Source organism: Setaria viridis, chromosome 9 (genome assembly GCF_005286985.2).
Source record: "Setaria viridis chromosome 9, Setaria_viridis_v4.0, whole genome shotgun sequence".
NCBI lineage: Eukaryota > Viridiplantae > Streptophyta > Magnoliopsida > Poales > Poaceae > Setaria > Setaria viridis.
Genome location: NC_048271.2, coordinates 44,322,579 through 44,337,865, shown reverse-complemented (window position 1 = coordinate 44,337,865; position 15,287 = coordinate 44,322,579). Strand labels below are relative to the sequence as shown.

Here is a 15,287-nt window from a genome sequence, read left to right as displayed (position 1 = left end):
TATTTCTTCTTCTTAATGAAAAATCACTTAGCTCCTTCTAGGTTGTTTGTGATTAGTGATGAAAAGAGAGAGCGGGTGGGCTCTTTGCTCTCCGTTGATTCCTGGAAGAAATGACGAGAGGGCGGCAATAATGCCGGCATATATCTATGCTTTGCAGACGTCTCTGAATGGCTTTCAAACACTGCATCTGTGAGGGGAAGCTGGTTTCCAATTTTAAAAGGCTGTGCTGCTGCTTGTGCGTGCATGGTCATGGTTTCAGTTACCTCATCGTTTTCTCCGTCTCGATCGCTCAGCCGATGTGATTGCGCAAAGCTGCTGCCAAAACTGCACAAGCTTTGACTAAAAGCCAACTCGATCGATAAGCATGGAAGCCTAATCAGATGCGGTAATTCAGGTATATTTAGTTTGTTAAGAGCCAATGAGAGCGATCTCCTGGCTACCCAAAAAGAACACATTATTTTTAACTCCTCGACGTGCATGTCAATGTCATCCATCTCCCTACAAGTCTACAACTACACTTTAATCAAACAATAACTTTGTAAGCGTGTGCGTATGCAAAGCGCAAAAGCTCTCTTCCTCTCTTGTTCCTTGTATATATACAGATAGTTGCAAACTTGCAATGGCCCCGGCACAATCAGCTGCTACAAGTGGTGGTTCTGAGACTTCTGAGGCGGCGCAATGTGTTGTAGCGGCGTCAAGCTGTGGAGGGCGATGGTGAGGGTGCACTCCGCGTCGCAGGGGCTCGACGCGGCCGGACCGGCCGCCGCCGTTGCTCCCTCCTCCTCTGATCAGACAGCAGCGACGACCAAGATGGCGGCGGCGGCGGCAGGGTCGTCGCAGGGGAGCAGCGAGCAGCCGGAGGTGTTCACCATCTGGATGAAGTCGCTGGTGCTCAACGGCAGCGGCTGCACCGTCTTCGACTCCGCCGGGAGCATCGTGTACCGCGTCGACAACTACGCCGCCCGCCGCGCCGACGACGTCTGCCTCATGGACCTCGCCGGCAACGTCGTCCTCCAAATACTCAAGAAGGTAAGTCATAGTAACAACTTTAGTTTCATAAAAAAAATAGTAACAACTTTAGAATTTATAAAACTATCAAGAATGATTAGTGTGAACAATAAGCAGCTGGCTAATCTGACACGCGAGCTTGATCTTTGGTCGTTGATCTGGCTGGAGTACAGAAGCTTGGGTTCGGGAGGAGGTGGGAGGGGTACAGGTGGAGCGACCAGGAGCGGCCGTGGTTCAAGGTGACGAGGGCATGGGCGTGGCGCGGGCCCTCGCGCTGCACCTGCGAGCTCATCAGGGGCGACGACGCGGCGACCGTGGTGCGCTACAGGATGGACGACGGGAGGATCGCGACGGCGCGCGGCGCCTGCAGGATCGTGGACGGCGCCACGGGGCTCGCCGTGGCCGAGGTGAAGCGGAAGACGACGGCCGCCGGGGTGGCGCTCGGCGCCGACGTGCTGACCCTGGCGGTGGAGCCCGGCGTGGATCGGTCCATCATCATGGGGCTCGTGCTCGTCCATGGCCTCATCAACCGCGCCATGTGAGACGACGAGATGATGATCAGCTGATGAACTCTGCTAACTACAGTACATACTATAAGCAGGAGATAAGAGGAGACTGCTCTCTGTCGATTTTGTTGTTCCACTGCGTTTTGAACTTAATTCGTAAGGACAGGAGAGGGAGTACGTATAATTAGTCTCTTAGCCAGAGATAGGTCTCGTTCTTCAGTTCCTTGTACAAATGGATGGAGATGATCAAACTAGCAAACAACGACGGCTTTTGCAGTTTATTATGGCAGTTCCATTTTCCTAGCACTGTTGGGTAGACATTTGCAAAATTAAAAACACGTGAAGTGATTGAGGTATTACATGGGTTGAATTGGATGGACATAAACATGAATGCTTATCATGCAACGACGACTTTTGCAGTTTATTATGGCAGTTTTATTTTTCTAGCACTGTTAGGTAGAAATTTGAACAACTAAATGAACTTCAAGTGATTGAGATATTACATGGGATCATATTGGATGGCCATATCCCTCAGAACATGAATGGTAGAATTCTATATCCATCCTTGTCCTCTAACCAAACGCACCCTTCCCTGGTGCTCAAACTTATTTCACAAGGGCTGGTTTCAGTGGGTTGAGATCATCACGGAAGAGTGCCAGCAGGGTTTTTTCCCCCGACAAAATGCGGAAAAAGGGGTATCAGCACATCATGCTAGTGCAAAACCCGGAAGGTCAACGAAAAAAGGGAAATGTGACGCGATCGGCCATGCCAAGAATGCAAGAACATTACAACTTTCACCCGTGGAGCCATGGACCGGCCGGACACGCAAAGATATCGAGCAACCACGCAAGAATGAACTGTTTACAACTTGCAACCATGTGATGCTGCCAGGCTCCAACAGACCACAATTCATGTTGACCAGGCTACCTGGATTAACAAACTTACTATGATAGATTAAGAGGATCTTTAATAGGTCGATACAATATAATCCTCAAAAAGGTGATACTAAATCCATATACAGAATAATCACGGGACATACTAAATGATTCTAATTAATTAATAAATTGAATTAGACGCTGACTGCAACAATAAGTTAATAGGCCTGATGCTCATACTGTACAATTGCACAGGCTCTACACCTTGCAATCTAATGATAAATTGTTTTTTAATGATGGAAAATGATGGTGGGCCAAGCTGGATCCCCAGGTCATCTCCAGGCTTCAAGGGGGCTGAGTACAACAAATGTGATCTGTTTTTAATTCTTTTTTCTGATGAAGTCCACTGCAGTCAAAACTCAGGGCAACCGCGAACCACACCAGCCGTTCTGTCCAAACCCATGGTGCATGGTCAGCCTGAAGGCAGCAACGAGATATGTATTTTCCCCCATTGTGCTCGACCTTGATTCTATTATCAGGACATGCATGGCTCTCTCACACAGCTGTTTTCGAATTGCGCTGAACCTGCACCACATGTTGCCTCCAACCTTTGTTGCTTTGCACCATGGCTCATGATGTATGCGCAACATCAGCTACATAAAGTAGCTTAGTGTTGTCTTTTTCCTTGATCCACCATCTCCATACAGATCATTCCATTGCACAAGCTCGTTCATGTTAATGGAATCTGAGGAAACACTCGCACAGACCTACAGGAAAGACACCACATATGTTGTGAACAATGTTACTAGCTCACATGGGTATGATGCAGGATATTTCATATCTCGATATGCTACTATCATAGACAAAGAACCATCGGAACAACTTTAAGAGCAGATAGGAGATGGAAATATGCCACAAACCTTTAGTGTGATTACGCCAGGTTATGTGTTCTATTCTTCTTAAGAAAACTATTATACTACTACATTTCAAACTGTTATACACTTTGCCCATGAATCAGTACCGTCATTCTAGTACTCCCTCCATTTCAAACAATAAATCGCTTTAATTTTGTCATAAGTCAAACTTCTCTTCTCTAACTTTGACCAATTTTTTAGAGAAACATGTTAAATTCTATAATACCTAATAAATGAGCTAACAAGACATGATTCAAGGTGTTTAACGAAACTGAATAATGTTGTAGATGCTGGTGCATTCTTCTATAAACTCAGTTAAAGTAAAAAAAAAGAAGTTTGACCTATGACAACTAAAATCACTTGCAACAGAGGGTACTAACATTTAATCATAAGAAAGCACAACTAGTGACAGAAGCACATGCTAGTGTATCGAAATAAATGAAGCAAGAAAAAATAAGGACATACCTGCTCATGCGCATGCATGAAATCACTTGTTCTTAATGCGCGGACATCACTGCTTGAGTGCGATGGAGGCAACGGCCTATTTGCTGCTTCTGCTGCTGCTCTTTCCTGCAGGTGGACAGTGCACATGAACCTCAAATGCATTTCATATTAAACAAAGCATCCATCAGTGTATACCAAACACCACCACTCCACCAGTATCAAAATAATCATGTTCTGTTGATTCTATTACTAGAACTCGAAGGATTAGAGACCGCAAGAGAAAGGGAAAATCTACAGAAATTCAAGTGGTTAAAACAAACCTTCTTCTCCTTTTCAAGAATCTCTCTAATAGGACGATGAGCAGCAGTAACACACAGATTCTGAAAATTAATTGCAGTCAGCAATCAATATTTGGTTGTAAGAATAAGTACCGTAACAAATTTTTAACATTTGTAGTAACATACCTTGAGATCACTACCCGAGTACCCTTCTGTCAAGTTAGCTATAACTTCAAGATCAACGTCATCTGCCAAATCTTCCTTGGCTAGTATTACACTAAGAATTTTTCTCCTATTTGATGCATCTGGCAAATTCACCATCAACCTAGAAAAACCATTGCTCAATAAGACTGTGTGGCTAACAGACTATTTACAGATGTTGTATTACATTATAAAATATAAAATACGGTAATCAACTAATCATACAAAAAAGAAGGGTAATCACCTCCTGGGAAGCCTCCTAACAACAGCCTCATCAAGATCAAATGGCCTGTTAGTTGCAGCAAGTACTAATACTCGTTCTTTCTCCTTTGTTCTTAGACCATCCCAGTTCACCATAAACTCATTTTTCATCTTACGCATGGCTTCATGCTCTCCAGGGTTCTCACGCCTTCCCAACATGCCATCAACCTAAAAAGAAAGGGCAGGAGAAGATGAGCAGGAAAGCTTGCACCACTATGGTATTGAGGCGAAGTACCGAACTACAGAGATGGTGCCATGGTATAGTAGAAATCAATAAAAAATGCTGTTTAACAGAATATACTTACCTCGTCCACAAAAATCACACTTGGAGCAATTTTACTTGCCAATGAAAACACAGCTTTCACGAATTTTTCTCCTTCACCAAGCCACTGGAAAATTGGTGATTTAGATGCAATAATGCAGATACTCAAAATTTGCCAAAAAAAAACATAGTGGACTATCTATCTGATGGTACCTTCGAAGAGATGCTCGACATCGATATGTTTATGAAGTTAGCACCAGCCTCAGTTGCCACAGCCTTAGCAAGCATTGTCTTTCCCGTACCAGGAGGGCCAAAAAGTAGAATTCCTTTACATGGCTGGTGTAAAAAAAAGTGTCAGGTTGCTATCAGCTAACGGTAGTGTTCTAGCATAGCTGGCCTAACATAAAAAAAAAAAGAATCTTGATATCATAAAAACATTTCAACATAACCAACAAAGAAAAAATAATATTTCACCATAGCCAACAGCAGAAAAATAATTAGTAATAAGTAGCATGCCAAAACATGCATTTGCTCTTCCTTTTTTTCAATCCAACTTGGAACAAGGCAGTCTATATTAGGTCCATCTGATGCACACAAAAAATGAATGCCCCCCACAAGCACAAGATGGTTAAAGATATGACAGTTTAAATTGTCCCATCCCAAATGGTAACAGTTGCAAGACATGGTCAATTTTGCCTCATTTGTTAACTGTTAGCAAGGATTGGATGGGTCTTATTCAAGACAGCAAGATGGAAAAGTAGTGAAATATAAAGAAGCTTTACAGAAGAAAGAATCATTCACAAAAGGTGCTCAGAATTGCTGCAGCTAAATATTACGAATTGTATCCAATATCTACCTTCATAAGTTGTCCTCGGTTGAAAAGTTCAGGTCTTTGCAAAGGAAGCATCACTAGCTCCTTCAGAGTATCCTTGACACTTTCCAAAGCTCCAATGTCCTCGAAGGTAACACCAATTTCATGTGGAGGGATAACATCAGCAAGGAGCCTCTTTTCAAATTCGTTTTCCATAGCAATGTCCTGACAATTTTAAGAGACAAGAACAGAAAGGTCAATTAAAAAAACAATTTTCTAAATTATGAAAGGCCAACATGGTCAGAAATAGTTTATAGTTTCGTATTTTTTTCACTGGGTGGTTGCAGTTACAGTTGCAATAGAAACTGAGCTGGATGTAATATATCAAAAGAAAGTGGCAACCTTGAGTGACTTCCTTTTAGAGTTGCTCTTTGAGCCAGATTGGATACTTTCAAACATGTCAACTCCATGCTTAAGGCTGCAAGGTAAATATTAGAACAATAAGCATTTTTGTGCAGATGAAGTAATTTTATAGACAAGTTGGTGAAGCACTAGATTAAAATCTGAAACCTTTCGCTGGATAGGGTAAACTGCGCACTACTTGAAGGGTCTGGAATTGTACAGTTCTTAAGTTGATGGCTCAAAGCAAAACCAATTATTTTATCAATACCTGAAAAATAACAATGAGGCCATCATGACATTGGGCAACTTTGATATATTTCATGAACATGAATATAAAATGGCACTCACACTCATTTGTAAGAATGCGATCCTTAACCAATATTGCCTCAAGATCAGCGCATTCCAAACCAACCCTCGTTAGAAACTGAAATCAATGGCAGGAGGATAAGTTGTAGCTAATAATATGACAAGTTCAATGCAGTAACATGTCCAAGGTGCAGCTAACCTCTGTTACAGATATACAAAAATGCACTTCATAATACGATCTTTCTCAATCCAGGATATCATTAAGAAAAAGTCACATTCATGTGGTTCTTATAGAGTTTGCACATGTATGACACAAATAGGGAAAGAAAAAATATAACACATTGGACTAATCCCTCAGGTCAACAGTATTTTACATTTTTAGTTTCTGCGATCTCCTAGGTGTGCAACTTTGACCATTATTTGCTATTAGCATATCTAATAAATTGATGAGGCTATGGAAGTACTTTTCTAATAAATTGATGAGGTGGTTGAAGTAGTTTTCAAGACAAATCTACACCTATGATTCAAAATTGACAGAATATTATCCAAAATGTCAAGTATTCTAGACCAGAGGGAGTAAAGCTCATAGATTCACTGTATTTTATTGTAATACACAGATAACAACATAAGATTTCTGTCCAAACCCTGAAGGCCTTGCTTGGATAGAAGGGGATTGGAGTGGAATGAAGGGGATTGAATTTAAAATGAACTAATGTCCCCTCCAATCCCTCCCATTACACTTCAATCCACTGCTATCCAAACAAGCCCAAAAGAATAGGTTATGCAGTGCCTAGAACAACCATGTAAACCACAAATTACTCGAATTCATAAATGATAATAAATAGATAATGCATACATAGTTTATAAATAAGCAAAAGCTTTAGCACTAACACTTACAGAGCGTATTTTTGAAATGTTCGCATTTCCTTTAAGAATTTCAATATCTCGGTTTAACATCTGGTTCCACCGTGAAATCTCCATTTCATCCTGTAACATTTATCCCGGATATATTAAAAATGAATGCCAGAAGAGCTACTTTAAATTAACCATACTCTTGGAACTACTTTCAAATAACATACTTGTGGTGCCTGGAGTGTCACTTTATTCGGGAAAAGTTTGGTCAGATGCTTCATTGCCTTCGAAGCTTCTTTGGTTTTATCATTTATCGAATCAATGTCCTGCATTTCCTTATATTAGGTTGTAACAAGAAAATGCACAAATAAAGTGGAAAACATATGATTAGTGCAAATAACAATACAGCACCTCTAGTTTAACAGTAAAAATCAGTGGAAGATAGAAGAGAAGACAACCGAAAAATAAGAGTATAACCCTAAACAGGGTGTGCAAAAATGATCGTTTGAGTACGACATGAAAAAAAAAAGTATTTAGGTTGTAAGACTAGTATGACAGTATACCAACAAATGGTCATGCATAATGCATTCTGGTCAGAAAACGTAATAGCCGGTGATCATACAGTATCTCCACACAAGCATAAGGTCGCAACTAAATTGGTAGGAGTAGATGGTCCATCAGAAACCTTATAAAACTAATTAAATACTTGGTCTGGTAACAAATACTTAACGTTATGAACAAATCAGGTCAAACTTTTGATACTTGGACTATCAGTATTTATCTTTTCAAATATTTAGTTTGGAAAAGATGAAAATAGTTTGTGTTGAATTTTTTTAAAAAAAAATACTTCTGTAATCTCACAATTTTATTGGATTGTACAGGATTAAAAATACAAGAACCATGACATGTTCAGAACGCCAACTACTTTTGAATGTGTATAATCCAACAACTTTATTGGATTGTACTGGATTAAAAATATAAGAACCATGCCAAGTCCAGAACGCCAACTATTTTGAACAGAGGGAATGTTAGTATAATAAAAAATTACCTGTAATGCAAGGTCAAGTATAGCTTGGCTGTATGGGAACTTTGAAAGAAAAAGAGAACCAGCATTTGCCTGGAACATAGAACTCACACTTTGTTAGGTACAAGTGTTACGTAAACAACATGACAGGCTTACATAAGCATCCAGTCTAAATTACAAGACGTACCTTCTCTTTGCGATTGTCAGGCTGGATTTGAGATCCAATAATAAAAGCACCGGCGGGAAAATGCGTGAGCTTGCTCTTCAGACCATGATAGGAGTCATTATTCCCACAAATTTTGTCTGTGTCCTTCAGAAAAAGGATTAAAGGGCCATGCTGAATTTCTTCAGAGATAAACTACACAACAAGCACAGTAAGTGTAAGGAAAGCAAAATAGCACAATAAATAATAAACCCTGAAAAAAAAAATACAACTGTTAAATACCTCAACTATCACGTCAAATGGATGTTTGGATCTAACTTCCCATCCTGGACTGTCAGAGCATAAAGAATCAACTGAAAAAAGCAACAGGTAAGAACATTATCTAAACAATTCAAGTGTGGCAATAACCATGAAACAATTAGCATAACTGCATAAGTAACATCATGCAGTTGGTTTTCATGACAACATTTGTTCAAGACACGAGCCAAGTACTAACCTGGACAAAACAAACCATGATCAGCTTCACAATTGCCTCCAAGATCGTTACCTCCTTGAATTTGTTTATCAAACCTTACACCAACCTTTGATAATCTATTTTCTTCAAAAGGAAGACATATTTCACCCTGTGAACCAAAATCTGGAGGGCTGCAGATTGAACAATTTAACAAAAGAAAGAGGCAGATATTAATACATCAAAATAGTTGTAATACGAACAATAATAAAGTTTATTTGATTTCAGCAACAAAATGACCCATATCTTTGCCAAGTCATATGTCGGACAACTAAATCAGATAAAACGGCAACCACCTTTTCTTCTACTTGTCAATAACATTTAAATTCAGGCAATATCATTCGAAATAAATGGCTTATTAACTAATAATTGTGATAAGCACATATAGAATTGATCTTAGGCAGCAAGTTGTACCTCTGTCCATCAAGAATAATGCTTGCCGAATGTAATGAACCAATGTACCTCACTCTATCACCTGAACAAATGAAAAGAACAACACCATTTAGACAGCACTGCAAAACATTAGAACCTTATCACTGTATCAACTAGGCTAGTTTGCGGGCCAACATATAAATTTGATCTGCTCTTTTCTGCATTGCCACTGGTACACTGGCCAGTGTTGTGGAGAAAATGCAAGTCCACTAAGATTGCATTAAAACTGAAAGGAGATTGCCGACATTCTAACTGAAACAACTTAAATTTTAACTCAGCATTTAAAGTTACATAGTATCAACATTCTCACCCTTTTTGTATGACTCTGATTCCTTGGAAGCCTGTCCCTGAACGACAAAATATAAATGAGTACCAAGTACAAGCAAATATCCAAAGTACTCTCCGAGTGCACACTCGAAGCGAGTTTTTTTAAAAAACAATAAAATAGAGGAAGACAAAAAAGACCAACTGTATAGATAGAGGTCAGATACAGAAAATATAGCAGTGGCATGATGTTTAAAACTTTGGAAACATATTAGTTATTGTCACAAGAAGTAGAACACAGAGAAAGAAAATGGAGGTATATGCTCAGGGTCTTACACCAAACAGCATGGAAGAATCTACAGTGAGCAACCTAGCACCAAAATACTTTGCAAGTGCTTTCACCAGATATTCTTGATAGATCTCAGTTCCTATAGAAAGATAAGTTACCACGCTTAATAAAGAAACAGTCACGATAATTGTGGGTTTTAAAGCTGCAATAAATACAATGTTTACGCATACATACCTGTTGGGCCAGATAGCAGCACTCGTTGACTCAGAGAAGATATCTCTTTTGTAAACTTGAAGTAGTTCTTGCATTCCAAATGTACATATGCTGATGACAGGAGAGCACATTTGGTATGCTCGCTGCGAGGACAAAAAGTTATTAGAAAGCAATTCTTAACAAGTGGAGAATCACCCGTCGAACTTAAAAGACTGGAAAAAAGTTAGTCCTAGAGTGCAAACAGTAAACTTAAGATATCAAAGTATTTAGACATCTCACACGAGGACAATATTGTAGATTTATCATCAAAAGCAAACTCTATATCATTGTGATTGACTATTTTCAATCATATATACTTTAGTAATATCTGGAATACTGTCTGCATCCTAAATAACAAGCAAATCAGACCATAGACAGTAAAATACTACTAGTCTACTGCCATGACCAGCATTATCAGAGTGATGTTAAGTACGACTATTATTTTCAGCATTACACTTACAAACTTCAGATGACTAAAGGAATTGGAATAAGCTTGCCAATTGTGTGAAATATACTGGAGCCATGAGGTCAGTGTACAATTTTTGTTCAGAAGGCAATAGCATGAAACATAGTTATTTTGTAAAGAGAAAAGCAACTCAAACAAAAAAGAGCTAAAATCTACCCATTGCACTTGTAGTCCAAACAGAATATCATTACAAAGATTATTCAGAAACATATTGGCTGTGCAATTCTCAGGTACGGGAACGGGCATATAACTTCCGAGAAGAAATGATATAAACCACGCAACATTAAAAATTTGTGTTGAATGAGCAACCATCTTGTCAAGAGTTCAAATTATGGTTTGCACATGACACATTATTCACCAACTCAATGCCCCTATGCAGGGAGGACTAGTATCACGTCTCTTAGCCAAACAGGTTATGACAAATCAGAAACAACACTCACATGAGGCAATGAGATTGCTGAATGTATGCTCACCTTAGATAATAGGGGCAACTATCAAATGACTCAGAGATGTTACTCGGATCAACCGTTGCATTTATCAGATCCTCCTTCAGTAGTTGCGACCGACCAAAAGATATATTATCTTCAGAGTTAAGCTGGCTCTGTTCGTCCATTGTTTTACATAAATTAAGTAGAACTGGGTCTGCTGATGATCCTGCAATAGTGTTTCAATAAAAAATGTAATCAACTGCAAAAAAAAATCATTTGGTAAGTACTCCCTCCATTCCAAATTGTAGGCCATTTTGGCTTTTCTAGGTTCATAGATATTATTATGCATCTAGAGATGCAATATATCTAAGTGCATAGCAAAAACTATGCACCTAGAAGAGCCAAAACGACCTACAATTTGGAACGGAGGGAGTATGAAAGAAGATCAATGAGAAATAAAAAAAAGGACTATGTTTGTACCATCCTGTATACGTGATCATCTAAACAGCTGTGAACTATAACTCAGGGCTAGCAAGTAAAAATTTAAAAACAAGTTTGACAAATATAAAGGCTAGCAAGTAAAAGTTCAAAAAGACGCAAAGATGACAAATATAAATAGGTCTCACCATTAGGCATCAATGAAGACCGGCCTTTTCCAAAGTAAAAGGTTGAGACTTTGCGTCCTTTAGAAGATAAATGATCCTGGACATCTTTTAAATGTGAATGTTGGCCCTGCTGGATACTATTGCAAGTAGAGGATAACGCGGAAGTGCTTGATTTCTCCTGCTGAAGTTGCTCAAATATCTACCATCACATTAAGGACGTTCAATGCTAAATGTTTACTTGTCTAAGCATTATTTATACATTATATATACTACAAACAAGTTCCATATAAATCAAGCTTCTTCATCTGTGCATAGTCCCAAACATAACTACAAGGTATCCATTAGATAAAGTAGTAGGCAATAGAAAAGGATACATAAGCATGCCTCACGGGTGAACGAAAGATAATTTCATCTCCCCCATTCAAAGTAACTTTGGTAGCCTTGTCCGGAGATTTCCCATTTACGCGAACAACTTTGGAGTCAAAGATTTCAAGGAGTGCACCTCGCTAATACAAGACGTTAGAATTGAAACAATGTATAATGACTACAACTACAGAGAAGAACAAAAAAAACTTCACAATACCTTAGCCTGCTTCAGTCTACAAACAGCTGAGGCGGTGGATGACTCGCCCAGTCTCAAATCATGATGCGCTCCATGACCAATAGTGAAATGTGATCCATAAATAGGAAGGGTAGGATGCTGTGGAAAAATAATAATGAATTAAATAAAGAGCCATCAGCCTTATGAAACTTTTCAAACAGTTTAGCTGCACCTAGGAGCTTACTCATTGAAGGACAAGCTTAAACATGTATATACACAGCATACGCACACAAGCACCAAAATAGAATGTTAAAATCTCCGAAACAATCTAGCCAACCATCACATCACACATAACCTAGCAAATAAAGAAAAATCAAACACAAAATGCAAAAAGTTTGTTATTTATACAGCTTGATTGAGGTTTTAATTGTTATGTGACTTGCTGAATGATCAAGGCTCATTCAATGGCCAGAATATACTCCTTCCACTTTTTCTACAAGGCGTGTTTTGTTTTTTTAGGACAAAGCCTTTAACAGACAGTTACTCCACTAATATTTCATTCATATGCAACAAAATTACAACCATATGAAAGTATGTTTTAATACAAAACTAATAAAATCAATACGTGTAACAAAAATTATGCTCCCACAGAGTAATTGTTGGTCAAAGGCTTGTCCTAAAGAAGCGATAGCCGAGTAATTTCAACAGAGACAGTAGCCACCAGATAATCAGACAATTGCACGATCTGTTAACGCCCTGACTGAAACCGTAACTTGAGTGTAAAATAAAAACTTACGAACCAATCTATCAAAAAAAAATCAGCATAAGAGCATCCACAAGATCATATGAGAAGATATGTAACAGTTATAGTGAATATCATATATATAGCTAGTAGACTCAATTCACTATGCAACACAGCTACACAGATCGGATGTCTAAAATTTATTCTGGTGTCAAGGATCAGGACTAAAAGTCTAAAATGCTGAAATGATTAACATAAGATGCCTAAGCACATGAACCTATGCCTGCAATATCAATCATAAAGGAGATTATGGGGTTATCTGTCCTGACAAAGTCCATTAAAAGAAATGCAATTTAGCATATTGTCTTGACCTAATCAACAATACGCCTCATTAATAAGCATATAGAATATAGTAAAGGCATATTTTCTTGATTTTACAAATATATAGCTTCAGAAGATGGTGATTGTTGTACAAGTGACTTGTTGCTTCCATACCAAGAACTAAACATTGGGCTGAAGACAAGTAACTAACGAACTCAATACCTACTCATGAAGTTACCCTCTCGATTCCATGCTGTACAACAGGTATGTGTGCTTAACTAGGGTACACTGACTGTACACTAATCAAAAAGTCAGCCCTGCAGTGACTTTGCTTTCTAGCATAATAGCCTTGGCTGTAAGATAAACTACATATGAAATTACTTTTCCACAATCTCTTGAGCATAAAAGTGCACATTGGACGTTGCTTTCTTGTTTAAGATTAGAAGAGTTGGGAGCAGATAGGTAGTACCGTAATAGGTTAGTATATTCCAAGGTGTACTACGAATACTCTCGAGTTAGAAGATGAGGTTTTATAGTAGTTACACAGAACAATTATCATGTAATTGTTGGTAACTAAGGTCTCATCCGAAACAATGAGATGTCATGATTGTACAGATTGAAGAAAGAGTGAAAAGAGCATCGGAGAAGGCGCACCGAGGCATATTGTGAAATTAGCCTGCACCAGGGTTCCTGCCGCCTGCTGGTGGCCGCAACCTGCCGCTTGTTCAACATCCCGGCCATCTTCTCCGACAAATCCTTCAAATCCTTTGCTTTCTTTATCTTCGCCGATAAATCCTTATCGTTAGCGCCGCGCTTATGCCCTACATCAACAGGGGGAAACTCAATCATACCCCCAAGGCCCCAACCGGACCTGCTGGGCACATCGGAGGGAGAAGGCTCGTACCGGCAGTATTGGACTGCGCCTCCCTTGACCTCAGGAGGGCCTCCAGCTTGTCCATGGCGCCGTTCAGCGCCTGCAGCCCAGCCGTGTTGGGCAGCGTCCCCGCCACGGCGCCGGCGCCGGCCGTCTCGGCCCCGGCCGCCGCCGACGGCTTCGCGCTATCCGCCTCCGCGCCCGCAACCTACCACCACCACCGAACGGAGGCGTCAGCAACAACTACGACGAGAAACAGATCAAAGCCAGAGGCCAGAACCCGGGAGGCCCGCATGCACGTGGGGGCGGGGGGAGATCCGGACCTTGGCGCGCTTCGGGGGCTGCGACGACGACGCGAGCTCGTCCCCCGCGCCCGCCGCGGCGCCCTCCGCCGGCGCCGGCGCCGGCGACGCCGCGGCGCCCTTCTCCTCCGCCTCCTCCTCGGCCGCCGCCGCAGGGCGCTTCGCCGCGGCGCTCCGCCTCGTCTCGACCATCTCGACGGCGACGCGAGAACACGCGAGGGGGAACGCGAGGGAGAGAGAAGGCGAAGGGTAAGACGAAAGGAAGCGGAGAAGAATACAAAACCGAAGGATTCGTTGGATGGATTAGTACTACTAGCAATTAGCGGGGGGACGCGGAGTGTAAATAAGGCGGCCGCCGCGACCACCAATCGCAGGGTAGCGGCGCGACAGGTGAGACCATGCTGTCCAGCCGATAGGGAGGGAGAGGGGCGCCTCCTCTCCTCGTGCAATTTGCCCACGACGGAAAAAGGAGATGGGGATCGCGTCTTGGGCCGCCTGGATTCCGTAGCACGGCACCACGCTACGAACCGACTGTTTGATGAGAGAGGAAATACTAGAATTGGTTCATGACGTCCGACTACAGCCCACAAACTAGCCTCGCCCTTGATCCCCTGGATTAACACGTCTAGACTTTCCTCTTTGTCATGGAAGGTCCGCATTCCTCTCCCTCTAGATGCTCTTGATGATAGTTCCAACAATATGTTTACCTCCATATGCTCTTACCTCTTAATGACAATTCCAATATTATGCTTCTATATGCACTTTATGTACATCAATTGGTTCATGACGTCCACTTATGTCATATTGATTCATATGTATTCCTTTGCTGATATTTTTTGTTTCACTAAAATTAGAAGTAACGTCATATAAAAATGTCATATAATTGTCATCTATAAGACGCTATATATTGAGTGAATTTAGAACACGTTCAAATGGGATAGAGATTATAACAA

General features: G+C 40.6%; 2 protein-coding genes across 2 annotated transcripts; one reads left to right on the top strand and one right to left on the bottom strand.

The window, feature by feature from the left end:
• The first annotated feature begins 291 nt into the window (after window positions 1-291).
• On the top strand, window positions 292-1,795 carry LOC117837725 (protein LURP-one-related 11). Its single transcript, XM_034717467.2, has 2 exons — window positions 292-1,029; window positions 1,182-1,795. The coding sequence occupies exons 1-2, from the start codon at window positions 679-681 to the stop codon at window positions 1,548-1,550; spliced, it is 720 nt and encodes a 239-aa protein (XP_034573358.1). The 5' UTR covers window positions 292-678; the 3' UTR covers window positions 1,551-1,795.
• Window positions 1,796-2,446: 651 nt separating this feature from the next.
• Window positions 2,447-14,631, bottom strand: LOC117837724 (uncharacterized). Its single transcript, XM_034717466.2, has 28 exons — window positions 14,356-14,631; window positions 14,063-14,240; window positions 13,813-13,979; window positions 12,138-12,254; window positions 11,929-12,060; window positions 11,576-11,753; window positions 10,995-11,175; window positions 10,038-10,159; window positions 9,851-9,942; window positions 9,561-9,597; window positions 9,233-9,293; window positions 8,804-8,952; window positions 8,590-8,660; window positions 8,332-8,502; window positions 8,169-8,237; window positions 7,348-7,446; window positions 7,166-7,255; window positions 6,311-6,386; window positions 6,131-6,230; window positions 5,963-6,038; window positions 5,606-5,785; window positions 4,963-5,085; window positions 4,793-4,876; window positions 4,471-4,655; window positions 4,212-4,350; window positions 4,068-4,127; window positions 3,769-3,873; window positions 2,447-3,156 (listed from the first exon to the last, which is right to left on the bottom strand). Exons 1-28 carry the CDS (start codon window positions 14,524-14,526, stop codon window positions 3,043-3,045), a joined length of 3,327 nt encoding a protein of 1,108 aa, XP_034573357.1. The 5' UTR covers window positions 14,527-14,631; the 3' UTR covers window positions 2,447-3,042.
• Between the last annotated feature and the right edge of the window lie 656 nt (window positions 14,632-15,287).